Source organism: Phoxinus phoxinus (assembly GCF_949152265.1).
Source record: "Phoxinus phoxinus genome assembly, chromosome: 7".
NCBI lineage: Eukaryota > Metazoa > Chordata > Actinopteri > Cypriniformes > Leuciscidae > Phoxinus > Phoxinus phoxinus.
The window spans coordinates 15,891,495-15,916,496 of NC_136882.1; the positions used below are offsets into that span (position 1 = coordinate 15,891,495).

General features: G+C 37.5%; 1 protein-coding gene across 5 annotated transcripts in view; it reads left to right on the forward strand.

The window, feature by feature from the left end:
* The window catches only part of pard3bb (par-3 family cell polarity regulator beta b), a 314,850-nt gene that overhangs the window by 9,025 nt on the left and 280,823 nt on the right, over positions 1–25,002 (forward strand). For 4 of the 5 annotated variants that reach the window (XM_079619489.1, XM_079619490.1, XM_079619494.1 and 1 more), the window contains exon 3: positions 5,636–5,737. In XM_079619489.1, the coding sequence (XP_079475615.1) occupies positions 5,636–5,737 (102 nt within the window). Of the gene's footprint in view, positions 1–5,635; positions 5,738–24,163; positions 24,319–25,002 lie in introns of all 5 variants that reach the window. The other variant, XM_079619492.1, reaches the window with a different exon arrangement.

The window sequence follows — 25,002 nt, forward strand, 5'->3', positions numbered from 1 at the left end:
AAGAAGCTGCAACTCTCAATTTTTCCTCTGCGAAACACTGCTTGTTTAGAAAAATAATGTGTTTGATGATACATTTCAAGACCATTCCTGTTGGACTTTTGAATAGTCCACTGTAAGCATAAGAACGCCCCCAAAGAATGTTGACCTAATTATACAGAGCCTCATTATGACCAACTAGTTGATGAATTGTTTAGATATCCCAATGACTTTTCAGTTGTGCAAATTCCTTTTCCTTTTGTTTCAGGACCCAGATTTCATATTAAACATCATGTTGACAATTGCAAACCAACACAGTACCAAAATTGTATTTATTTGTGCCTGGCAATACTTTTTTGTTCATAGTCACATGGCCTTTGACATCAGCGACAATACACAAGGGAACTGTTTGTGCTCCCTTTTAAAAGTCGATAAGCCTAATTGTTTTGCATGGTTAAGTGGTTATTTGCATTGAGCATTGTTTCCCCCCACTGTCCATGACCAGAACAGACCTGCCACCATTTTGGGTCATGACCCACCCGTTGCAGACCACTGCTCTACCAAATGTTTTCCCATTCACTTTGGCCTAGTTTTATGGACGGGATAATTGCGTGTAGGCTTTGTTGCACTGGAGGCTCTCAACTTGTCCAAATGCCTGTAAGTTAATAGAGGTTAAGCTGTAGCCTTGCTCTCTGCGTTTCATATTTGTGGACAGTTCGACCTCTTAGCTAGCTCTCACAGCTTGGAGCACAACTGCTTGGCTGTGAGTTATCTCACCCGCGATAGAGCGACGAGAAGTGTTGTTAATTACCAGATTTCCTTCTCTGCCATTGAAGTCTCAGTAGCTCACAGTCTTGTTTTTTTTTTGTTATGCTAATCTGAAACATTTTCCTGCAGCTGTGTAATTATGCATTTAATGCGTTTCAGGATTAAAGTGAACGAGAAATGCCCTAGATTTAGTTGCGCTAATCTTCAGCCTTTTAAACGGTGCCATACATCAGCTATCACTTGAAAAGAGTGTGGTTACTTTGAGGATTTGCTGTCTAATTTCTGCCGCGTGCATACTACGGCCCTCCGCTTTCTGTATTGCTTTGTTTTGTTATATTCGACGAGGTGTTTTCCATTGACCCGGACATGTCGGTTTCCAGCGAGAAGAAAAAAGATGCCTGTGATCTTCAGCCAGCGCTCTCAAGAATGTTCCGGACTAAGAAATGTGCTTGAGTTGTAGGTCCTACGTATTTAGCATGTCTGGAAGCCTTTGTTCAGAGGCAGTTTATTGTTTGAGAGCGAGCGAGAAAGTAGAGGAAGTGCTTGGGAGTCACTCAGGAAGTTATCAGGCCATTGAAAAGGGACACTTAATTACCCAGGCAGACGTAGGCCGGAGTTGTGCTGCTGTTTTTTCATTAAGCTCAGGAATGCCAGATGCTTGAGTGCTGAGTTGGCTGCCAAAGCAGCTGATAACATGGAAAAGCCTGGACTTGTGCCAACAAGAAAACAATTAGCATGCCTCGCCTCAGAGACGGAGTCGGTTAGCATCTGCTCTCAATGAGAAGCACCCCATGCTAGGTGCGTGGTTTGTGATGGAAACTACCTCTGGACCTCAAGATGTCCTTGTGAAGTACCTCAGTTCAGCCTTCAGCGATTCAGGCGGTTTTGGCAACACAACTCGCTCTCAGAACCCTAATGTGCTATTTTCTGTGGATCCACATCCGCCATTGTGGTTTTATTTGTCTGTAGTCATTGTTTTCTGTGACAGTTGGAGGGATAGTGCTCTCTTTGAAGACATTTCTTGGAAGAAACCAAATAAACAATGTGTAAGGCTGGTGAAGTAAGCCCGTGTTTGGGTTTTATTCTAGCGTTTGTTGTTATGGTTAGGATTGGGTTTTGGGTTTTTGTGCCTTGCTTTTTGAACTTGATTTTTTTTGTATAAGCATATACGATCACATCGGTGTGTTTTTTTGCTTCCACAACGTGTCTCTAGGGTCATTTTATCATCGCTGCGTCCGAAATGAAATACTTCCCTACAATATGGTATGCGAAAAACAGTATGCCTACAGAGTAGTATGTCCGGATGCATAGTATGCAAAAAACTAAGCGAAAATGTATCCGGTTGACATACTACTTCAGACAAGATTCAATGGAATCTTTGCTATCCCACGAGGCCACGGGAGAGGATTTATGAATGGCAATGAAGCGCAAAGGATGCTGGTAGGGCCACTGATAACGTCATGACGGATGATAACGTCATGACGGATGTAGTACGTCCGAATTTCATTCACACCACCCACATTTATACTAGAACATACTTTTTTTAAAGGTTCAAATTCAAATGTAGTACCTACTCAGACAGTTTGCGATTTTTGGACGCAGCAAATCACTGAAAATAGACTAGTAATACACTTTTGGGACTGGGAGTAATATACGATTGGAGTCATATCTGAAAGTGAAACCAGACTTCTCACTGGCCTTCCTTAAGATAGTCAACTGTTAATTTAGCCAACCCACTGACTAGTCAACTTGTTTTGCACATCTCTAGTCTCCACATACTTTTGTCCATTTCTTGTGTATTGTGGACAAGACAGTGTTCTCCATACTTGTGGGATGGCAGTGTATTTGATATTGAAATTGTGTGCATGTCCATCTATGGTGTATCAATGTGGGTTGGTTCCTGATTATTGTATTAGTGCTGCTGATATTTATCAAACACAATGCTGGAATAGGACTCGGGAATCCAGACACACTGTCTGATCAGGATTCTTCCTTTATTTCTTAGACTCATTTAAGTACTGATTACCGACATACATGGCCCTTCACATTGGCCTCTGTGCCCTGAAAAATATTAATTTCAGTTGTGCTACCTTATAAAAAGTATCTAATTTCATTCAGGCTATATTGCGGTCCATAACAGAAAATGAGGTGTGGGTCAGAAAATGGTATGTTTATTAAATTCAATTCACATCAAAATTGGTATTTTCATATTTGACCAGAATGTGCAAGAATGCGGTGCGGAGGTGGAAGATCTTTCTCGGAGATGGACAACGTCTTATTGCATCATTATCATCACCATCATGATCATCATTACTGTTTATGAGTCTAGTAATGATGTTAGGCTTGGTAATGGACCCTGCACCAACAAAAGCAATCATAGAAATACGGCTGGAACCCCACTGCTCACCGTCATCAGGGTAAAAATGGCAAAATGTTCCAGAGATTTCCATCGTTTCATTACAGCGCAGCCTCGCTATCTCTCGCTACACACGTATCCTCATTCAATGTTCTCATAGCTGGGAATAGGCCTTAATGTGGCATGTAATGCAGCATTATTCCCATAGACTGGCACACTGTCGCCCTTTGTTGAATGCCAGGCTCATGGCCTTCATCTCACCCTCATTCACCCTGCCTCGCTGCTAGCATTCAAAAGCTCAGGGCTCATTTAGGTGAAATCATGATTAAACAGGTGTGCGTTCACTGTCTAATGTCATTTTGCTCATGGGTTGTGTGAGATGAGATCATATGGGATCCAGTGTCATGGTTTTATTGTTTGAGTGAAATACAAGCTTTTTGTGATGCATTGGTGGTTCTTTAGTATTCTAAGATGACACCGCTGTCATAGAAGAGACAGCAGAATAATGAACAAGTCTCAGTCGGCATAAATAGTATGTATGGTGATGAAAAATCTGGACTTTTAGAAAATTCACTTAGTAATCCTCTAAAGGCTTAAAATGACATCATTGTAAAGATGAAGAAGATTTTGTGTTAGTGCCATTTTTATTTATTTATTGCTGGAGTATTGTTTTGTCATGCTATGAAAAATGACTTTCTTGTTATTTTATGTTTTTCTTTTGTCTTTTTTTTGTTTGTAAAAATATCTAAACATTCTGAGCAGCAAAACTGCATAAATTATTAACACAGAAAATCTGTCTAGAATATAATTGCATTTTTTCTTGTTGCATTGTCATTTTGGTTTATGCTTAAAGCGTGAGCAAAAATGTCCATTGCAATAAGAGAAAATACTTTTTTGGGGGATAAATCTCATGCAGAGAGTGTCTTGTTTAAAATATACTTCTATGCAACTAATGACTCTTGTGAAGAACAGACAGACTCACAGTTGGACAAAATGTGAATAAATACAAATTTAAACCCCATAACAAATGTCACAGCAGTGATAAATAATATAAATCATTTCAAAAAGTGATTGTTACGTTATATGCTCTTCTTTGTGCTGCATTTATTTAAGAGAAAGTTTCACTTCTCAAACTTATTCAAATGTTCTTGAGACTCTGAACTTGTTAATTAGACTGCTGTTTCACAGCAACAATACTGAAGCATACGTTTATTTAGATAATGATTATGACAGGGGTGTTGAAGCATAATGTTTCCAAGAAATTTGGTCAACATTAGCTCACTTGTTAGTTAGCCTGTATTTGAAGAGAGTTGAAACAAAAGTATGCTAACCTTTCACCTGATCAGTTCACATTATTCGCAACAAATATATTTGCATTCTCATTCTTGAGAGCATTTGCCCCTGAGTGCAAAAGGAGTCAATTTAACATATTATAAATACCTGCAATTAGTGCATCCGCTATTTGGCTTTGAGCCATCATATCATGCCAGTAATGGCCAATCGTTTGCCTTTTTAGGGCAACATTGATTGGAAACCTGTAGGTTTGGCCTCTCTACTATTCAAGATATCTAGTTTTCTTTATCTCCATTAAGATATTATATATTTATCTAAGTCATGTTTGTGCTCATGTATGTCAGTATGTACTGAGAGAAGGTCAAATCTGGTGACTGTTTTTCCTGTAGTGCTGAGTGACTTGGCTTTTAAATGAACATTGTGTATGACTCATACACACAATCTCAGTTCGTCTGTTGAGAGCTGACAGCTCTGCCGTCCTGCAACAGCCAAGTTAAACAGGGTAGGCCCATATCAAAGTCATGTTTCACTCTATCAATGAAGTTTTACAGTTACTCCAAGCCAAGGCAAACACAGTTTAAGCACAACATACCTCCCACTACTATTTCCTGTACTTTTCTACATGGCATTGCCTGAAATCAATCAACTCTAAGTTGTTTTGTGTTAAGTGAGCCCGCAGCATGAATGCAGCCAAAAAGTGAGATGTAATGACATAAGATCAAGGAATTAAGCCATTTGTTGCGCAGATGTCTTGTTTATTCTTCATTTCTTGGCATAAGCTTACGTTGACATTTGGAGCTCAGATTTGAGTAACACCAGTCTCTGGGACCTGGTAGAACAGGTTGTGAACTCACAAGGGTTTGATGATATGTGGATGTTGATGTGTTCTGCTTTGTGTTTTGTCAGCATTAATCAGAAAAGTCCATTGGGCTCATGATAGAGCCTTGTGGCACTCCCCTTGTAGAACTCCAGCTGTAGAGGAGTTGTGTGGGAAGACTAGCACTATAACAATGAAAGACGACCCGTGCTGCTTGTTCATCAGAGTGTCCTGATACACACTGCTCTGATGTGAGCACAGACACACAGAGTATTGTTAGCCCTGATGGGCAGACTCAAGCCATTGCATTTATAGAGCATTGTTACAGTTTAGACATCACTGTGGGAAACCTGGTAAACTGATAAGTCTGAGGTCAATACACATGTTGTATTGCTGATAAATCACACTGATGCTTTGTTTTATAGGAGGGAGATTTCCTGGTACGAACCCACCATGTTGAATACTGTGACGGGGGTATTCTTGACCCTGATGATGTGCTAACAGACCTGGTGGAGGACAAGGACAAGGTAAGACTCAGGGAAACAGTCGGGTATTAATATTGGAATCCACAAGGTGTAGCCTATGTTATATGTGGAGACATACTCCGAGAAGAATCACTTTACAAATGGGATCTAGTAACAATAATCCTTCCCTCTACTGACTTCCATACCTGATATCTATAAAGAATAATAGCAAGCAAAATGTTAAAACATAGTCAAAAATACAGTTTTGTAACATTTTAAGGTTTTTTAGATTATTTCGGTAAGTGAATGGGATTTTAATTCAGTATCCACTTGTGAAATCAAGGAATAATTTGCAAGAATGATTTTATATGAAAACTCGTAACTGGGTAATAAGTTCATCGCAGTGTTCACGATGTCTGTTTTATCTTGTAGCCAGTGAAGACACTTTAGAAGATGTGTTGTTTTATTTCATGGTACCCAATTCATTAATTCATTAAGAAATCTGCCAAATGGAAGGTTTTCTTTGGCTTTGTTCTTGCGTTCAAGTAGTTGTTTGGTCCAATGGTAAAATAAAACTATGAAGCAAGAATGCATTTTGCTTTTGATTGTCCGCCCCATTCAATGGTAAAGCAACAAAACAGCAGAGGAAAGAACACCAGAACACATTTACTCTCGCAAATGTGAGAAACTTTGCTGAGAAGTTGTGAGAAAATGTGAGAATTTATGGAAAACAGAATCACATGAATATGAAAAATCACAGGTTAGGTTGTAATGCCATATGTGCCAAATATATATGCTGTGAAAAAAGTAGAAAATATTAAATATTACTATATGTGAAGTACTTTTTTTTTTAATGGAAGTTATGATAAATTGTAACCATAATGTATTTCATTTTATGGACATGATGCTCATTCTGTTTATAATGGAAACCAAGCATACGGTTCACCGTTTCATATGGAAAGCGCATCGTTGACATTTGCTTGAGAGGAGGCCATTTGGACCACCCTCTCTCAGGAAAGAGTGGTCTCTTCAATGAGCCCTCGGGTATTCTGTTTGTCCTTTCTCTATATGGAGGTTATTATATTGAGCTGTGTGGCCGCTCCTAACTCGATAACACAAAAGGGCATTTGCCTCCTAATTGAATTCTCTCAGACATCAGATGCAAAGCTTTTGATTTCTGCACACTAATTAATAGAAGTGAAGGCACAAGGCATTATAGGTGGCACGCTCTCTCTCTCTGAGCAAGATGATTTCTGGGATACCGCTTTATAATCAAAGTGTGGAAGTGTTTTATAGGCTTTAGCCACAGGGAATGCAGTCTATTTCTGAGGAATAATTTGCATATGAAAGATGAAAAATTGTCATGATTTAAAGATTATGAGTGGGACTATTAACTTAGGAGAGGATAGTGCCTAATGTTTCAGCATTCAGACCCTCTATAATTGGTCCTAACTGTGTCTATAAAAACAATACTATTTTGGTACCATATTTTGATTAAGGCTGTTCATTCAATGTGTTAATTTAATACAGTTGAGGATTAAAAAGTAATACTTTAAAAATAAACTAATGCATTTATTTATGCCTCCTGACCTGTATGCTACAGGAAACATGCTTCTTCAAACCACACTTACAGAGAGCAGGCAGCACAGAATAATGAGCTGTTCACATATTAAGGTTTGATAATAAGGACACAATGATCAATATAGATTTTCTGATGGCCGGTCAAAAATGGCTGGTGCCGGTGGAGTCAAAGTAACACTAATTTTACATACACCACAGTAAAGATACCATGAATATGGTATAGTGGCCAACTGGATATTGCCAAAGTCTCTTAACAACAAGTAATTTTACTTGGCGGCCATCTTTGAAACACCTCTCAGACAGCTATTTCAGTTATGCAAGTGCAGCTCTTTGAATGGGGAAACATCAAATCCTCCAAAGCTGCTCACCAAGCTTACAAATACCGTACATTTCATATTAGAAATCACCAATGAAATCTGACAACAACGGTCTCATAAATTGTTGTTTTTTGCAAAATTATGTTCAGAATTAGCTGAATGCTGATAGTAGGTGAGAAGTTTGCCTTTCTATTACTAATGATTTAAAAGCAAATGCTATAATACTTTTCCGTATACTGTTTACTTTCTTTCATCACATCGGCCAAACAGAAAAACTTCACGGCTGATGTCGATATTTGAAAAATGCCAAATATCGGCCGATATATTGGCTTTGGTGATATATCGGTTGACCACTTGACAGAATTGTAAAAGGCTATTTAATAACATGTTAGACAGAACTGTTAAACAGAGACGGTAAACTAATGAAGACTTTGTGTATTCAGGTGCTGGTGTTCTCAGTGCTGTCAAAATTAAAGTCCCATTTCCGACACCACAAACTTAGATACAATACGTATTTTTTTCGCCGCTAGGGGTCGCTAGCCTCTTACAATAACCAAAGCATAGCTTGATGACGCAAAATTTCCTGTGGAATTATGAAACTTGTCAAGGCGATGGATCTAATAATGTTTATGGATGAGTGAATACATTTGTTTTTATCATGACTGTGGTGTGAAGCAGGGCACGATTGCTAATAAGAGACATATATCATGATGCGCCACACCCGAATCCCGTGAGTCCCGCGGATATAAAGGAATAAGGACATTTCATTCTACCGAACTACCCGCAAGTGCTGAATTACACAGGTCAATTTATTAGACGACTTAAGCTTGTGAGGTAACGCGCAGCGCTGTTTCACTTGGTCTAAAGTTACACTACTAAACTGCATTTGAGTGAGTTGAAAGTTATAATGTTATTCTAGTTTGTTGGATATGAGACTAGCAGTAAGCTAGATCAACATTAGAATAACATACTGATCATATTCTAACATTTCATCATGTTGAGCTATATAACATTGATTGGTTTTATGTACATTTGCTCACCTGTCTAATAAAGTACATGTAAGAGCGGCGTCTCTGTCAAGTCGAAGTTTGTCATGGCTCTCAGCATCTCAAAAACGTCACGCTGATATTGATCCTCGTTTTAGTTTTTCTTTTTCCCCAAAGTCTGCTAGCCATGGTCCATAATGTTTGAACGAAACAACAACAGCGTGCAGCTAGACGTTACGCACTACGCAGTTGTCCACGTCTGTCGCAATGGTTACTATCAGTACTACGAGCGGAAACCAGGGATAATGCGGATATTATGTCATTGACAGGCGACAAGTGAACAGGGATTCCGGGACGGGCAATTATTTAAAATAGGAATTTCTCTGAAATTAAAAAACTTTGGGAACTTTTGGGATATTGTAAGTAGGCTACACAACTGCAGGAAATATATCACACCGTGCAAGTGATTTTTGGATATTTTATTACAAAATTCTTACATATTGTACCTTTAATGGCTGATGTCGATATTTGAAAAATGTCATATATCGGCAGATATATTTGCCTTATATATCGGTTGACCACTTGACAGAATTGGCAAAGGCCCAATCGGACCAGTGCTGCATTGTTATGAAAGTAGAATCATAGAATATGCACAGTTTTTAAGTCTTGCCAATTTAAACATAAAAGCAATTTTAAAGCAGAAGAAGATTTGAACGGGAACTCAATTTTGTATTTACTCACTGCATGATTTTGGTTTTCTGGGTGCAGTTTGCACATACCCAGACAGCGTGCAGTTACTGAATTGAGTTTTCTTTTGGATTGTATCTCACTTGAACAAAAAAATGTCCAATACACACAATTCATTATGTGTAAAATTGAGTATTCTCGTAAACTTAGTTGGCTATGTCTTAAAGTGTTATGTTATGTCTTTATTGTCTTGAACCTGTCGAATATACCTGCTGCTGTCTATTAGTGTTGTCAAAAATATTGATATTTTGATATTGATACTGAAATCTCTCAAATTATTCCAATACTCCTTTCTGCAGTATCACAGATACCAGCTGCACTTTCTTGCTCTCCTCTCCGACAGCGAGTTGACACGCACCCGCCTCCTCTCATTCAGTCGTCTCATTCACTCCGGTTAAATAGTGTCGGTGTGACCGGGTCTGAATTTTGGCGCGGTACTGTGCATAATTCTACTCATTCAAAGATTATTATTATTTTTATTTTTTTTTCAGTTTCTTAACTGAATATACTACTGTTAGACCTACTTGAAAAAATAAAGCAGTCTATTTCATTTGTATCTTTATTCTACAGTATTTATTTGTGCTATTGTTAGTAATTAGTTTATTTGTTCTTAGTTTATTACTGTTTACTTGTCTTTTTTTTATTCAATTTACCATATGAAATCAAGCTTGCTTGTGCTGTGTGTAAGCTATTCCAACAAAATTACCCCATTGTAAAAACTAATACATTGAGTTAGCAAATATTTGTGAGATAATTGTAATGGTAATTGATCAATGTTTATATATTAAAAAAAGCCATACAGTTGTATCATATAAAGTGATCTCTTCAGAAGAATTCTTTGATTGCCTAGACTTTCAATAGATGGAAAAAAAATAAAATAATATAAAAAATATCTATATGACAGTATATGCAGCGGTTTTTCCCCGTGTTATCGAAAATGGTATTGAATATCGATTCTTTTAATTTCAAGGTATCTTATCAAAGTTAGAAATTCCAGTATCGTGACAACATACTGTCTGTGTCCTTAATGTTAATCAAACGAGAAAAGGCCAGTGAAATTTTTGGCAGGACAAGTTAAAAATGTTAAAAAAAAGTAAAAAAACAATAAACAAATCAATGGACTGAGCCAAACCACTGTGTTGAGCTCTGCATATGATTTGATGTTGAAATACTTTATAAAATGAAAATTGTATTTATTGCCAAAAACTGCAAATGTGTCCTTCAAATAATAGCCTACTGATTTAAGCTTCAGAAAGTATAAAACGCAAAACTGTGATCTGTGGTGAATATGATGTTGATTCATTAACTGAGACATGTTATCTTGCTTTTATTTCACGGTACATGAAATAAAAAAGACTTTTCTTGACGTGCGGTGTATTTAGGGGTGGAGAATAGCAGTGCAGGAACACACACACACACACACACACACACACACACACGTATGTGCTTATATACAAGCATGAACTCACTCCTCACTATTTCTTCCATACTCACACTTGCACACAGTCCCCTGTTGGTATTGTGCCTTTATTCTGTTAGAGCGCGTATTTACTCATAAATCCAGACCGGGATAAGGAATGAGCTCTCACTGTAGTGATGTTGCCATGGTGACAACTTCCCAAATGTCACAGCCTGCGTTACTGTATCCTGGTGATCCAATAATTATTCTTTGCTTTTTGAAAGCCAGGCTTACGATTTTCTTTCTTTCAGAATAATTCTGTACAGTGCTGCAGCATTTTAGTCATTTTAGAGCAGCATTTATATAAAGTAATGACTTTAAAGCAGGTATGTGCTGTTAAATGTACTTTTTGAAATCAGTTTTTCAAAGCTGACACACATATGGTGTGTGTTTGCATTTGTGGAATGTGCCATTCGTCTAGTTAGGGTGTCAGATCGTCCTCTGTCAACAACGACACAAGCCGTATTCCTGTAATTACTCTGCCACTCCCTCTGTAATGAAGCTAGCGTACCACTCGACTGCTAACACACACACACACACAACCTAAAGGCAGATTATAAGGTGTGCTAGCTTTGGCCTGTAGTTTATATTCTCACAACTGTTAAACTATTCTAACTCACTTGTATACAATGTTCTTGTGCTTTAATTATGTTATAACTTTATGATATTGAAATTAATTTGAATAAATGTTTGTGAAATGGGTCTTTTTTTCACACTGTGATCGGTCTTAATCTACATGGTTACTACTTCACCCCCAAATTAATATTCTGTCATCATTTACTCACCCTCGTGTCATTCCAAAACTGTATGACTGTCTTCTGTGAGATGTAAAAGAAGATATTTTTTGAGTAGTGCATCAATGGCCTCTAATGTTGTTTGGTTCCAAATGTTCTTCCGAATACCTTTTGTGTTCCACAGAAGAAAGTCATACAGGTTTGGAACAACATGAGGGTGGGTAAATGATGATAGTATTTTCATAGTATCGTACATTTAAGAAATATCAGTAACCGTAGGATTACCTAAAAATGAAAGATTCTCCAATCGGGGTTTTTTGGGGCCAATTACTGATCACTGGAAGTAGTATTGGCCAATATTGATCACTTATAAATAGAAGAATATAAATTACATGATAAATAAAGACTTTAAATTAAAGATCGACCAATATATTGTTTTCCCGATATTTTAGCATTTTCCCATAATCTGGTATCGGTTTTGTAATATCAGATTAACCGTTTTGAGAATTGCGTGCAAGAGGCGTGTTCAAAAGGTAAAATAACTTAAATACATATCGATTCTTAATATCGGTTATCGGGCACATAAACATGCCAATTATTGGTATCGGTTATAAAATAGAAAAAAAAATCAATATTGGTCGATCTCTACTTAAAATGTATTTTAAAGGTAGGGTAGGTAGGATTTATATAAAAACTTTTTACCAAATTTGATTAAACTTTCTATATATATCAATGCATAATTAAAATGTAAGTACTCTGATAAAAAGAGTATAAAAATCGAGTGACTCTAGACCGTTTAATCTTCATTAAACACAGCTCATTATTTCCATTCGGGACGAATCACAGGATTGGCTTGCGCGACTGTCACTCTCCGTCGCCATGACTACCGCCGCTATTACTGGCTCTGTATGGCTCTGCCCACGTGCGCGCAGTCGCGCACCCGTTTTTAGGTGGGAGTGAATGGAATTAATGAGCTGTGTTTATTGAAGATTATATACACTAGAGCCACTCGGTTTTTTATACTCTCTATTTCAGAGTACTTGCATTTTAATTATGCATTGGTATATAAAGACAGTTTAAACAAATTTGAATAAAAGTTTTTTTTTTGACAATTCTGACCTACCCTACCTTTAAGTAAAAAAATTAAGAGATGAGATTATCATGAATTAACTCTATTTATTGGCAAGCAAAATATTCCATTCCTTTTTAGAGGTGATTAGGAACAGCTTAGAGCTTAGCAAATATAGCATTCCTGTGAAAAAAGAAAAACACACAAAAAATATTAGTCTTTATCAACAGAAAGTAGTCAAATGTAAAACAACGCTGCATAGACTTCACTGTAAAAATGTATACATTTTTCTCTTTCTCTCTTATTATGTCCTGCAAGTTTAGCAACAGTAAACTACATTTTAGGATCTAGCTGATTTGGACGTTAAGTTTTTACTTTTATCGAGGAACGAATGCGCACCTGTGAAGGAAAGAAATGCACTAAAATCGCACAGCTGTATTTCTTGCTGGCGTTGCAATGTCTCCGCAAAGACACTGCAAAGTTGTTTTCCTTTCCAGACACCTGGTAGAACTGGCAGAACGGTGAATGTAGGGGGGCAATAGAAAAATTGTCTTGCGTGTTTTGCTTCATTTGAACGACTCTTCTGATCGGCCTTTATAGTGCATGCCCACCGATCAAACTTTATATTATCGGCCGTTATCGGCGCCCGATCAATCAGAGCACCCTTACTAAAAATCTGATTTGTTTTCATTTACCCAACATCATTCTTCTATTTAACACACAATGAGACATTTTGAGGAATGGTGATGTATTTTGCATACAATAACAGCATATGGTGACCAGGGACTGTCAAAATTCAGAAAAGTAAAAAAAAAAAATCTAATTAACAATATTCAAAAGTCTTCTAAAGCCATATTATAGACTTATGTGAGGAACATGATGCAATTTAAGTGGCTTCTGACTCATAAATCAGCTTATAAATCTTGAGAAAATATATATTTTTTTGGCTCACACAAAGCTATCTTATTGCTGTATAAGACTTGAAATTGAAATTTACATTTATGCATTTGGCAGACGCTTTTATCCAAAGCTACTTACATTGCATTTCAAGGTACACATTTACATTCTTATCAGTTCTTGCTTTCCCTGGGAAACGAACGCATGACCTTGGCGTAGCAAGCGTTTCATTATATAGAAGAGTTATTCCTACAATATTAATATTACAATTTTATTCATACAATTGTACAATATTCCTCACCTTTAAAACTCACCTTTTCTGTTCCAGAGAACAAAGTCATACAGGGTTGGAACGTAAATTAGGACAGAATTGTAATTTTTAGGGGGAGCTAAGTTTCTATTCCTCACTCAAGTGTGAACATTCTTTGAAATGTCTAGAAACTATCACAGAAGTAAGACAGTCAAACAGGTTTACGAACGAATCGGCTATTTTAGTCTGACTGGTGTGAAGATGTGCTTGCTCTGGTTTTATTGCTGAAGCTGTAAAGTCGCACATTTTTCATATTTCATATTTGGTTATCTTCTGAAACGTTCCTTAGCACACACGCTCACAGATGCCTGAATGTGTTAATGATATGCTCACAGCTCTTATTCGCATTCAACCGAAGGCAAAAGATGGTACATTAGTCAACACTCTCATCAATATATGAACAGAGAACGATGTTAGAATATTATTCATCCGAATCTGTGCTGCCGACATGTTTTCGGCTGTAGTCAGCCGTGCCTTATAGTTCTGGGCTGAGGAGTGATGTGGCACACTTGCTCCTTTCTGCCCTCTACAGATCATTTACAGCATAGATGATGTTTCTTATCCAGATTTAAACATTCTGCATTAGCCACTTGTGCAAAAAATGTAATCAAATAGGGCAAAGCAAAAACACTCCTTTATAGATTTTCTGTTACACTTTCTACACAGTATTTACAATTTTTCATTTCTCATGGTATTTCAAAAACAGCCCCAAAACTGTATCTTAAAGGTTACGGTGTAATGGGAGAGCAGGGGAAATGGAGTAATGTGTGTGTGTGAATAATATTGATGTGTGTGCAGGAGGTTAATTAAAAGCTCCAGTCATTCATCACGGACCGAGGGCAGGCAGACGGACTGACCGGCCTCAAATCAATCACACGCTCTCGGCTCGCCGTACTGCTGATACTCGCGCTCTCGTAGCTCACTGTGTCTTGACAGCTCTGCTAGACTAACTCTTGTCGTCTATTTTTATTTTTTTTAACTCCAAGTGTTTCACATTGTCTGAGCGTGTTAAGATTTGTTCAAGGCTGTCTCGGTCTAGTCTTGCCTGAAACCTTGATAATGTTCATCTCACACTGAGTGGAGTGTTACCGCTTTAAGGCACTTGCCATTTGTGACTCCAGTAAGTCGGTCTTATATCGGTCTATGGCATTCACATCTTCTGATTCTCCGGCTCTAGAGACTCGCATTAAGGAAGTCGTTTAAACCGCTCATGTGACATTGGTTTCACTCACTGAAGATCAGAAAGTTTGCCATTGTCTAAATCTATGTCAATTTGTCTCGTGGTCTCGTCTTGTGGCATGTCTGAGTGTGAGGATGTAATCGTGGGCTTGCTGCTAAGTAGGAAGTCTTTTGGTCTTGGAGGATTGTTGCATTTCTGATTTGAACCGAATGTTCTGGTGTTTATCTTGACTTTGAATGTTCTGCACTTGCACATCAGTTTCTTGATTGGGTCTAGAGGAGAGAACAGCCTATCGACCAGACCAGAATTGATTTCCTTTTAAAAGTATATGATTGATGAGTGTTCAATGATTTTCTTTTTCCCATTAGAGAGGTACTCAAGGCCAAAATAATTTATTATATTAATGAATTGATCAAGTAATTTTACTTTTTATTTAATTTTGTTATTATTATTATTACTATTATTAATTATATTAATAACAGTAATAATAACACTAACAATAATGATGCTATAAAAATTATAATAATAATTATAATGAATTATTATTAATAATGTGTGAGTGTACGTGTATTGTAAAAATGGTGTATTCCCGCCGATTGTTTATTTATATATTATTATTATTATTTTGCCATTAATTTTTTTAATAATTTATTATTATTGTTCATTTTGTAAAAAAAATTGGATTTACGCCATTTATTTTATGATTTATTTTATTAAAATTGTGTATTTTCTATTAGAAATTACTTAATAATTGTGAGATAGTCGTAGTGACAAATTCCTGAAAAATCATACGCCTGTGTCATATATACGGATCTGTGTTGTAATAGTCTAATTCGGCTTAATTTCAAGTAAATTAAGATACTTTCATAATGTAGTTCCTAGCAGCAGTAAACACCTTTTTTGTTTGTTTTTTTATCCTTAAACGGTTGCATTCTATTTGTGCCTATTATTTTTGTTAATACATGCTACGTACTGGTCTAGATAATTTGTATATGGTATGTCTGTCATGAAAAAAAAGACTTCAGTAGAGTGCATAACTTCGTTTGCATGTATTTGGCCTGAGGCGGTACCACTTAGAAACAGTGTATGCGTGTACGAGCGGGTAGCCATGGTAATAGTACGCTGGGTAAAATCTCCGACATTTGGAGGGATTAGAACGTCTGTGTGCTTCATCTGGAGTAATTAAACACTCCATAGCACCATAAATCAGCCCTCTTCAGGGCTAGCGAGATAGCGTGTGTGTAAAAGATAACATGTAAGATGAGAGCCCTGTTTCGTCACTCTCTTCCTTCTCTTTGTTGGGTTTAGATGGGGATTGTTCTTTTAAACTGATTACAGTGAGGCCTCCTTAAAATCTCACTTAATGCTAATTAAATAGGTTAATCAAGATTAATTAACAGCCATTCTTGCTTCTCAGCAGCGCTGCTGTCTCCTCGCTGCAGAAGCCGAGACGTGAAAAGCTATGTGATTTGATTACCGTACTCTCCCTCATCCAATCGCCATTAACCCCCAGCAGGCTCACTGCCCCATTGGTCGGGCCGCTTGCACGAGCTGATGAATATTCAGCAGGAGCTGATGGATGAAAATAATGGTGTTGGAGCTGGCAGGGGCGACAGCATCTGAAACCCAGGCCCAGCAGGAGCTAACACTGCACAGCCGGCCTGGACCAGAGAGGCCATCTCGTCTCGTCCAGGCAATTTAGCCGTGATCTTCCTCCCACAGGCCTCTGGGCCGCCACCCGTCACACTGCGGGGTTCATCCCGGCCATAAATTCAAAGATTCCTAAAAAGCAATCGGCTGTGAAGCATCGAGTGTGGAAAAACGCTGTTGAAGAGATCCTGACCCCCCTGTGTGGTCCGTAGGTTTTAATTTATGGTCGTTTAGAGCGATAGTGGATGGGTATTGACTCTGCTCCCTGTGCTCCCCCCCCGTGTTTTTGTTTTTGTTCTGAAGCTTTAATTTATCATCTGTTCAAGCGAAACAGACGTGAGCGATTTGGGAGGGACTCGTGAGCATGACTTTACTCTGGGCTTGAACTCTGATAATGGAGCCGGTATGATATGGTCACGGTCTAGCAGTGAAGGGAATGGAAGAGACCCCCCCCCCCCCCCCTCCCATTCCTCCTCTCTCTTTTTCTGGGGTTTTGACTTGAGGAAATTGAGACATCTTAAATGAAGTGTTGAGTCAATAATAGTGTGTTGTGAAATCTTTTTTTGATCGCTGACAGGAGTCAGGTTGTTGTCATGTGCGCACATGTGTAGAATGATGCATCAATGAAAACCAGATGAACGTCCGAATTGAAGTCTGGATGGCCTAGTTAGCACATGTTCCTGTGGCAAAATCCTTATTTAAAGTACTTTTTTTTTTCCATCTGTGCACGTTTAACATTTAAACTGTACCTGCAAAGTAGAATACAATTTGTTAAAATTGGCAGTGTTTTCTCAGAACGTGTCGTGAACTGTGATTACAATGCGTCTCTAGCATTAGCATTAGCAAACCCAGCTCACAAGACGATAGAATTATACCAGCTCCCGCCGCAGCGTTCAGTTTTATAAAATCTTTATTAAAAAAATTATAAAACTAATTTCAAAAAATATAAACATGCATGAATGAATCATTCACAATAGGATTCATAAGATGCATTTAGAAATGTTCATTTCATGCTGACTTTAAGTGAATGTAAACAGATGGGAAATATTAAATCTGTGCAGTCGAATATACCAGCCTGTTTATTATGTTTGAAATATGAATCCAACAACAATATTGATAAGAAAAAGAGAAATCCACTTGCTGCTTTTCATTTATATCTTTGTACTTTATTATTTGCTGAATGCTTGTTGAAGAACTTGAAGCAATTTTTACTTAATAGAAACAATACTTGTAATTAAAGTCTATATGGCATATTATTCTTTGATTTTATTATTTACGTTTTATATGAGTGTGTTTAAGCATGTTAGCATGTATTAGCTTGTATGTTTTTGCTATGCTATCAAAATTATTTTCAAAAAATATATTGCAAATAAATAATTTGCTCTCATAAACAATCCTAATCAAATATTATTACTCTGTATCATAAATCAGGTTTAAAAACGGTACTTTTCAGGTTGGTCCAGCTAATGTGTATTAGCTCCAGGTGATGGATGATGTCTCTACCAAACATTTTATTGGCTTTTTTAACAACCGCCATATTAAGCATTGCAGTAATTCCCTTTCACAAGTGTTACATCTCCTCCTCTTGTGATGTGACTTGAGATTTGAATGAAATGTGATCAATTATCATAAATGTCTAATGTTAGACTAAATGAAATGCAGGAAGGTTCACATGCCTGTCAACAGCACTTCAATGGGAAGTGATTCTCAGAGTTCAAGCCGTTGATAAGTGTCTCGTGTCTGTGCAGATGAGTGTGTGTGGGACATTTAGTGTAGTGGATCTGGACTGGACTCAGCACTCCAGGGCTCCGCTGTAAGCAGAAGTATGAGCTGGCATGAGTGTTAGGGCTCAGGATGTGTGTGTGTGTCTGAGACCCGCCAGACGTCCAGACAGAGAGGAGGGCTTTATTCTCACAGGCTTTTGTCTCAGTCCAAATCCTCTCTACATTGCAAACGCTCCTTCAGTCTTTCTTTGTCCACTTCAGAAGATCAGAGAAGTTTTGAAGGCCTGTGGAGAAACGCTAGAGTGTGACGACTGAAACCAGGGAAGGTGTAGTGGTCTGTTGGGTTGAGGACCTTTCTTTGAAAATGCACTTCAGTCTACCTTTACAAAAAATAATCAGGCTGCCATGATACAGTAATGGTATCAGATGGTAATGATATTTGCATGGTACACCAAAGTTCCTTAATATAGTTAATAGGTGTCCAAAAACATAGTATAACCAGGTTACATTTCGAAAACGCATGGTTGTTTTTAACAGGCCTCGACTGAATTTGAATGTACAACTTTGTAAAACCCCATTTTGACTAATTAATTATGCATCAGCTTAAGACATTTTACCATGTTTGAATTAATTTCACAATATTCCTCAGGTTTCCCCCAATATCAGTGGAGAAAATGGCAAAACATTCAGAAGGCTAGCATGGGCTTCGTATGGTTTATAACCTCATTACTGAAATATATTAAAAATACGCAGAAGCAGGTTTTCTAGTGCATTATCATCAGTTAAAAGGCTGCAACTGGGCCTTTTGACCCTTATGCACTCATCTTCATTAATATGACTGAAATTACTTCGATTCTGACAAGTGGCAAAAACCTTTGAAAGAATAAAACCTCGGTTTTTGAAATGCGCAGGTGACACGGAAAATGGCTTCCGTTCTGCTCGGCTTTGAAAAAAAAAAGAAAGGCGTAAAATTAATTGCGTTCATCCGTGTTTCTGAGTTGGATCTCTCCCATGTGTGAGAAAGAAAATAACTGTAATTATGAAATTAGAAATGTAATTTCACAGAAATGCTTTTGGAACTGTGGCCCTATCTGAGTGCTCCACCTCTCCGTATGCGCCAGTTAATTAGCAAGCGCCGCAGCCGTCGAGGAAAAGCGATGCTGATAATTTGTAAATAATAGTGTGGCGTTTTGTAGCTGTGCATCAAAGGTTTCCATCTCTTTCTCCTCTAAGAGGCCTCCATATATCTTTGTCCTGCTTGTAAAGTATACCTTATAAATAATGCAGTGCTCATGTTAATTAGTGTTAATATAAATTAGTCCATTAAGCTTTAGGAAAATGTTCGTTTAGTAAGGGCGGAGGAGAGGAATGTTCATAGCTCTCAGCAAATTGATTAGAAATCGGGAAATCGCTTTGTTTTAAAAGTAGTGGGGACAGTTTGGGTCGGGGGATCCCAAAAGTGCTGGTAGAGATGTCACAATATGTTGGCTTTTTAATATTAAGTGTGTACAATTAACTTAACATTATTTGTTTGATAATAATGTATTGATCTGTAAGTTTTAGAGTAGAATATTGGCCAAAAATATTCTCTGGTAGAAAACCAGAAGCTATGGTTTTCAGTAATTCACCATAAAAAACATGTTAACAATGTTTCAGGTATTATGGGAACGGGATGGTATATTGGTGTGTATATGAAATTATGAATGATGAGATTTGAATGGCATTTTTCCTTTAAAGGGGTGGTATAATGCCTAATTCACAAGATGTAAAATAAGTCTCTGATGTCCACAGAGTGTGTATGTGAAGTTTAAGCTCAAAATACCCCCACAGATATTTTTATATAGCATGTTAAAACTGTCACTTTTTGAGGGTGAGCAAAAACGCACAGTTTTTTTGTCTGTCCCTTTAAATGCAAATGAGCTGCTGCTCCATTTCAAGAAGGGGGCGGAGCTTCAACCGCTCGTGTCCTTTTACCTCACACAGACATGCACTGGAAATTTAAAAAACTTTTAGCCTTTTATGTTCAACCCGGAGTAAGACAAAGATGGAGAAACTCAAGAAGAAGTGACAACATGTAGAATGCAACAGGACATTTCTGAATGGTTATGTGACACGTTAGTTGATTAATTTATATAGCTGATGTGTAGTTATCTTCTAGTCATTGAGTAGCATATTCTGTCTTGATAATCTATAAATCGTGTTCAGGGGGCGGGGTTCATGTACATTTTAGGGTTGGTGATGATGTCACTATCCCCGGAGGAATGTCGTGTAGTCCCTTCCAGGCGTTTGTTGTAGTCCTTAAGTAACTATTTCTCCCTTTGCTTTGAACTTTGAGCATCGTAACTTTGCAGATGTTGTTTATGCTCAAACAGCAACATTACACACTAACTAAAGTTTGAAAAGTGAAATCATAATCAACCATCCCTTTTAACCCTCTGGAGTCTAAGGTGTTTTTGGGGTCCTTGAGATGTTTTGACATGCCCTGATATTTGTATTTTTTTCAGTTGCTTATAAACATATTAATGGCAAAGGTGTAATTACACTCTATTTAGCACGAACATGGCTATCATAATATGTGAGCAACATATATGTACATGTTTGCATTTTTGAGAGAATATTATTTATGCGTGGTTATTCAAAAAACTCAAACTTAAATTGTCTGATATAAGACCACAAACGACCAACTTCACATATTCCCACAATACTTTTGACTAATGGATCTTGTCGGCTAGAGTATTTACTTCAAAATGATCTGAAAATCATCCGGGCTAATCGTTCACATTAAACAATAGATTGATTTAAATTTTGTAAGACACTTTTTGTTTGGAAAGGCAATATGCAGGTGGGCGTGAATTAGACCCCGAAGCCGCCGCCAGGCGCCGCCATTTGCGCCATTTAGAATTTCAGCCGCCGCCAGCCAATAATTTCGTAAGCCAAATTGAGCCGCCATCTGATAAAGTTTGGCTGAGCCGGTATTATTTGCATCAAATAATAAATCTATCACATAGAGACATACACACACGAAATATAAAAACAATACACGATATCTATTTCCCCACTGGATTCATCAGCACAGTCTTGTGCTCGTTGCTACGATACACAGACTCACAGTGAATTGACGACCAATTAAAATTGCTCGTTTTCCGTACAGAAGAAGCAGTGCATTTTTTTCTCGCACTGAGGTGAAATTGCGGAAAGAAGCAAGCAAGGTAATTTTGATCTCCCTTCTCACATACTTTCCTGATTCCTACTTACTTTTTTTTAAACTTAGGCCTACCCAGACTTTTGTTAAATCTTCAGGGTACGGTTGCACAAACACCTGAATCAAAGATTGATGTTATGAACCAAATATTCTGGAACGGAGAGATTTATAGCACTGAACGTGATATTACTGCAGTAACAAACCACCGTTTCCACATTGCTAATTCACGACGCATGCTTCAGTGTACATTGAAGTGAAATGTGCAAAACTTTGTCCAAAATAATACTGATAACAGTGTGTGTTTATATTAAGGCGAGACACGGCAGGCAAAAACATCGTTTTTTTTTACTGGTCAATTTTGAGATTTTTGGATATTTGTCTTCAATAACATGTCTTCTTTCAGACTTGTGGTGAAAAAAAGTGCGAAATACACATTTAGGTCTTTATTTTACTGCACTTTGTCTGTTTGCGTCTGTAGATTTCTCATAAATTCAACAAAAGTTTGCATTCTTAATCAATACTTCTCCGCGATCTGGTGTTTTCTTTATTACATTGTATTGCATTTTGTATAAATATAGTGTAAGCCATGCATTGCTTGGAAATATTGAGATCTAGTAAATCAGTAACATATAGACATCTGTAGACACGAAGTGGCAGCTTCAGCCATTTGCAGCTATGAAAAGTTTGGCGGCTGCAGCAGCCATTTAGGTTTTGGCTGAGCCGGCTAGCCAGCCAATAACTTCATCAGCCAGCCATTATTCTCAAAACAAATGGCTTCGGGGTCTAGCGTGAATGATCCAACAAGGTCATGAATAATGTCCTCATTCACACCTGAAGACAAAGACCTGCTAATGCTGCAGTGCATACTAATGAGCCTTAGGTGTCACTGTGGCTACAAGAAAAAATGCAAAGACAACACACACACATATATACATACATATATACATACATACATACATATATACATACATACATATATATACCGGTATATATATATATATATATATATATATATATATATATATATATATATATATATATATATATATATATATATATATATATATATATATATATATATATATATATTACTACAGAATTGGTTCAGAGTTGGAAACATCTTGAAAAAAGTGTATTTTTCCACAAACTGTATGCTTGCAAATTGTATAATATCCAAGGTAAACATTTCTAGTAATTGTGCAGTTAATTCTCATTCGTATTTTCAGAAAGTTTTGGATTATGTAGGCTATCCTCTCCCCAAATTTGTCACTAATAAAACACAAAAATAATTTATAGAGAAGGCTTATATTAACCTTTTAAGATTTTGTTTGCACCTTGTAAATTAGGTTTTGATGTGGCAGTAAAAGCTTTATAAATAATCTATCCAAAACGAAATTTTGTCTTTCATATTTCGTCTGTAACATATGGTCTTTTATAATATATATTAGGGCATAAATGTTAATTTGCAGTTTAATATGTTGCTTATACAAATACATTTTATTTCAACGTATTCAGTCGATTTTTACTCATCTCAGTAGGCAATATAGATAGTTTGCTAAAAGCGAAACTCGCGCGAGCTGTAGTAAACAACAGCATGCGCCGTTCATTCATTCAAACACAGAAACGCGATTCAAATTTAAACAGTCTTTTGTGGTTTACAGACACCATTTCATATCGCGATTAGAACAAAGCACTTACTGATGATCTGCAGCTGGATCCGTTGTTCGGCTACTCCAGCACGTTTGAGGTAAAATTTCCAGAATTATCACGATATTATTATTCCTCACAGCGAGCGTGTTGTCCAGCTGTTGTGGGCGTTGACTGGTTTGCATGTGTTGCTCCAGATTATCTGCGTTTGAATAGCAGCGCGCTCTCGATGGGCGTGTCACATTAGCAGAGTAATGAGGTGCCAGAAGGATAATGAGCACAGCTGATCTCTCGCTCTTTTTATATAGATTACATAAACAGAGAATATTTGTTTTAGTTTTGAATTAGATAATTTAAAACTACACACTTAAATGATTATAGAGATATATAGCTCATGTCTGAGTGAATAGTATTCGCTGAGATTTGTTTAAATTTAGAAACGTGCTTCAGAAAAAAAGTTCACGGAGACGGAGAGGCATAAAGCACTCCCTGTTTACTTTCTTTATTTTACAAAAGCACAATGTTTTATTTCGATTGTAAGTGGACACATAAAAAAGTAGACATTTAACAGCTTATTTTCTCATATTTCTTAAGGCTGTATGACCAAAACTGACTGAGTATTTTAGGTCTATTTTGCTGCTATGTAAAAAAAAACGAGCAAAACGCGCCCGCGCGTTTGCCGACCCCAGGGGGTTAAACTAACATATTTAGAGTCCAAATTATTAACGTCTAGGTTTGAAGGGATAGAGGGGTATTTTTTTGCCCAGGCCCTTTTAAGAAAAAAAAACACCACCTTTTATTTTGTGCTTTGAACCTGAAAACTACCAAAACTGCCAAAATGCCACCTTTTGATTCAGGCGCACAAAGACTCAGCACTGGGTTTGATGTTGGGTTGTTAAGATAATTCGGGTAATTGTCACTCATTTAGGAAATGAGTCCTATGACTAACTCTCCTCATTTCTCCCATTCTCCGTCACTGTGAATAGGTTGTATGGATTTTTTCCCCTCCTCTCCCCCCCTTCATCTCTCGGCAGGGGTGCTTGGAGGACCAGGGAACTTGTGGACACACCAGGACGCTGAGAGGCTGTTCTGTCAGGCTGACAGCCAGCCCGCTCCTCCCGCTGAGAATGATGATGGGGAGGTAGGGAGAAGGGAGCGCTGGGTAATTGGCCTCTTCATGAGTCTCCCCTGAAAATAGACATAATTCAGAGCAGAGAGAAAGTGCATGTGTGTGTGTGTGTGTGTGTGTGGAAGCCTTCATGTGGGGGACCGTGTGGAGTTGGTCTCATTTATGTTGGGCCCCACATGTTCATTTTCTGGAACAAAAAACAGCATGGATGAGGCTGAGAGCTATAATGAGAAGTATTATGGCAATTATCGAGAATGCCACATAATTTCCTTCATTTCATCAGGCTCACTCTGTTGTTATTGGTAATACGGGCGGTTGTTTGTCTTGTATTCTTTCATAAGAAACTTTAAGATATATATTTGTTTGTCATGTTCTATTTTTTTTTGTAAGCGTAAATATTTAGGGCATACACCAACGTTCAAAGGTTTGGGGTCGATAAGGTTTTTTGAAAGCAGTCTTTTATACTCACCAAGACTTTGTGCATTTGGTCAAATACATACAGTAAAAACATTAATGTTGTGCAGTATTATCATTAACTGTTTTCTATATTAATATATTTTTAAAACGTAATTTATTCCTGTTCAGCAAGGCTAAATTTTTTTTTTAGGACTGTTAGATAGAAAGTTATACTAATATATACAGTATATATATTAGACTTGTAGTCAAGACCACCTAAACCGAGACCAAGACACTACC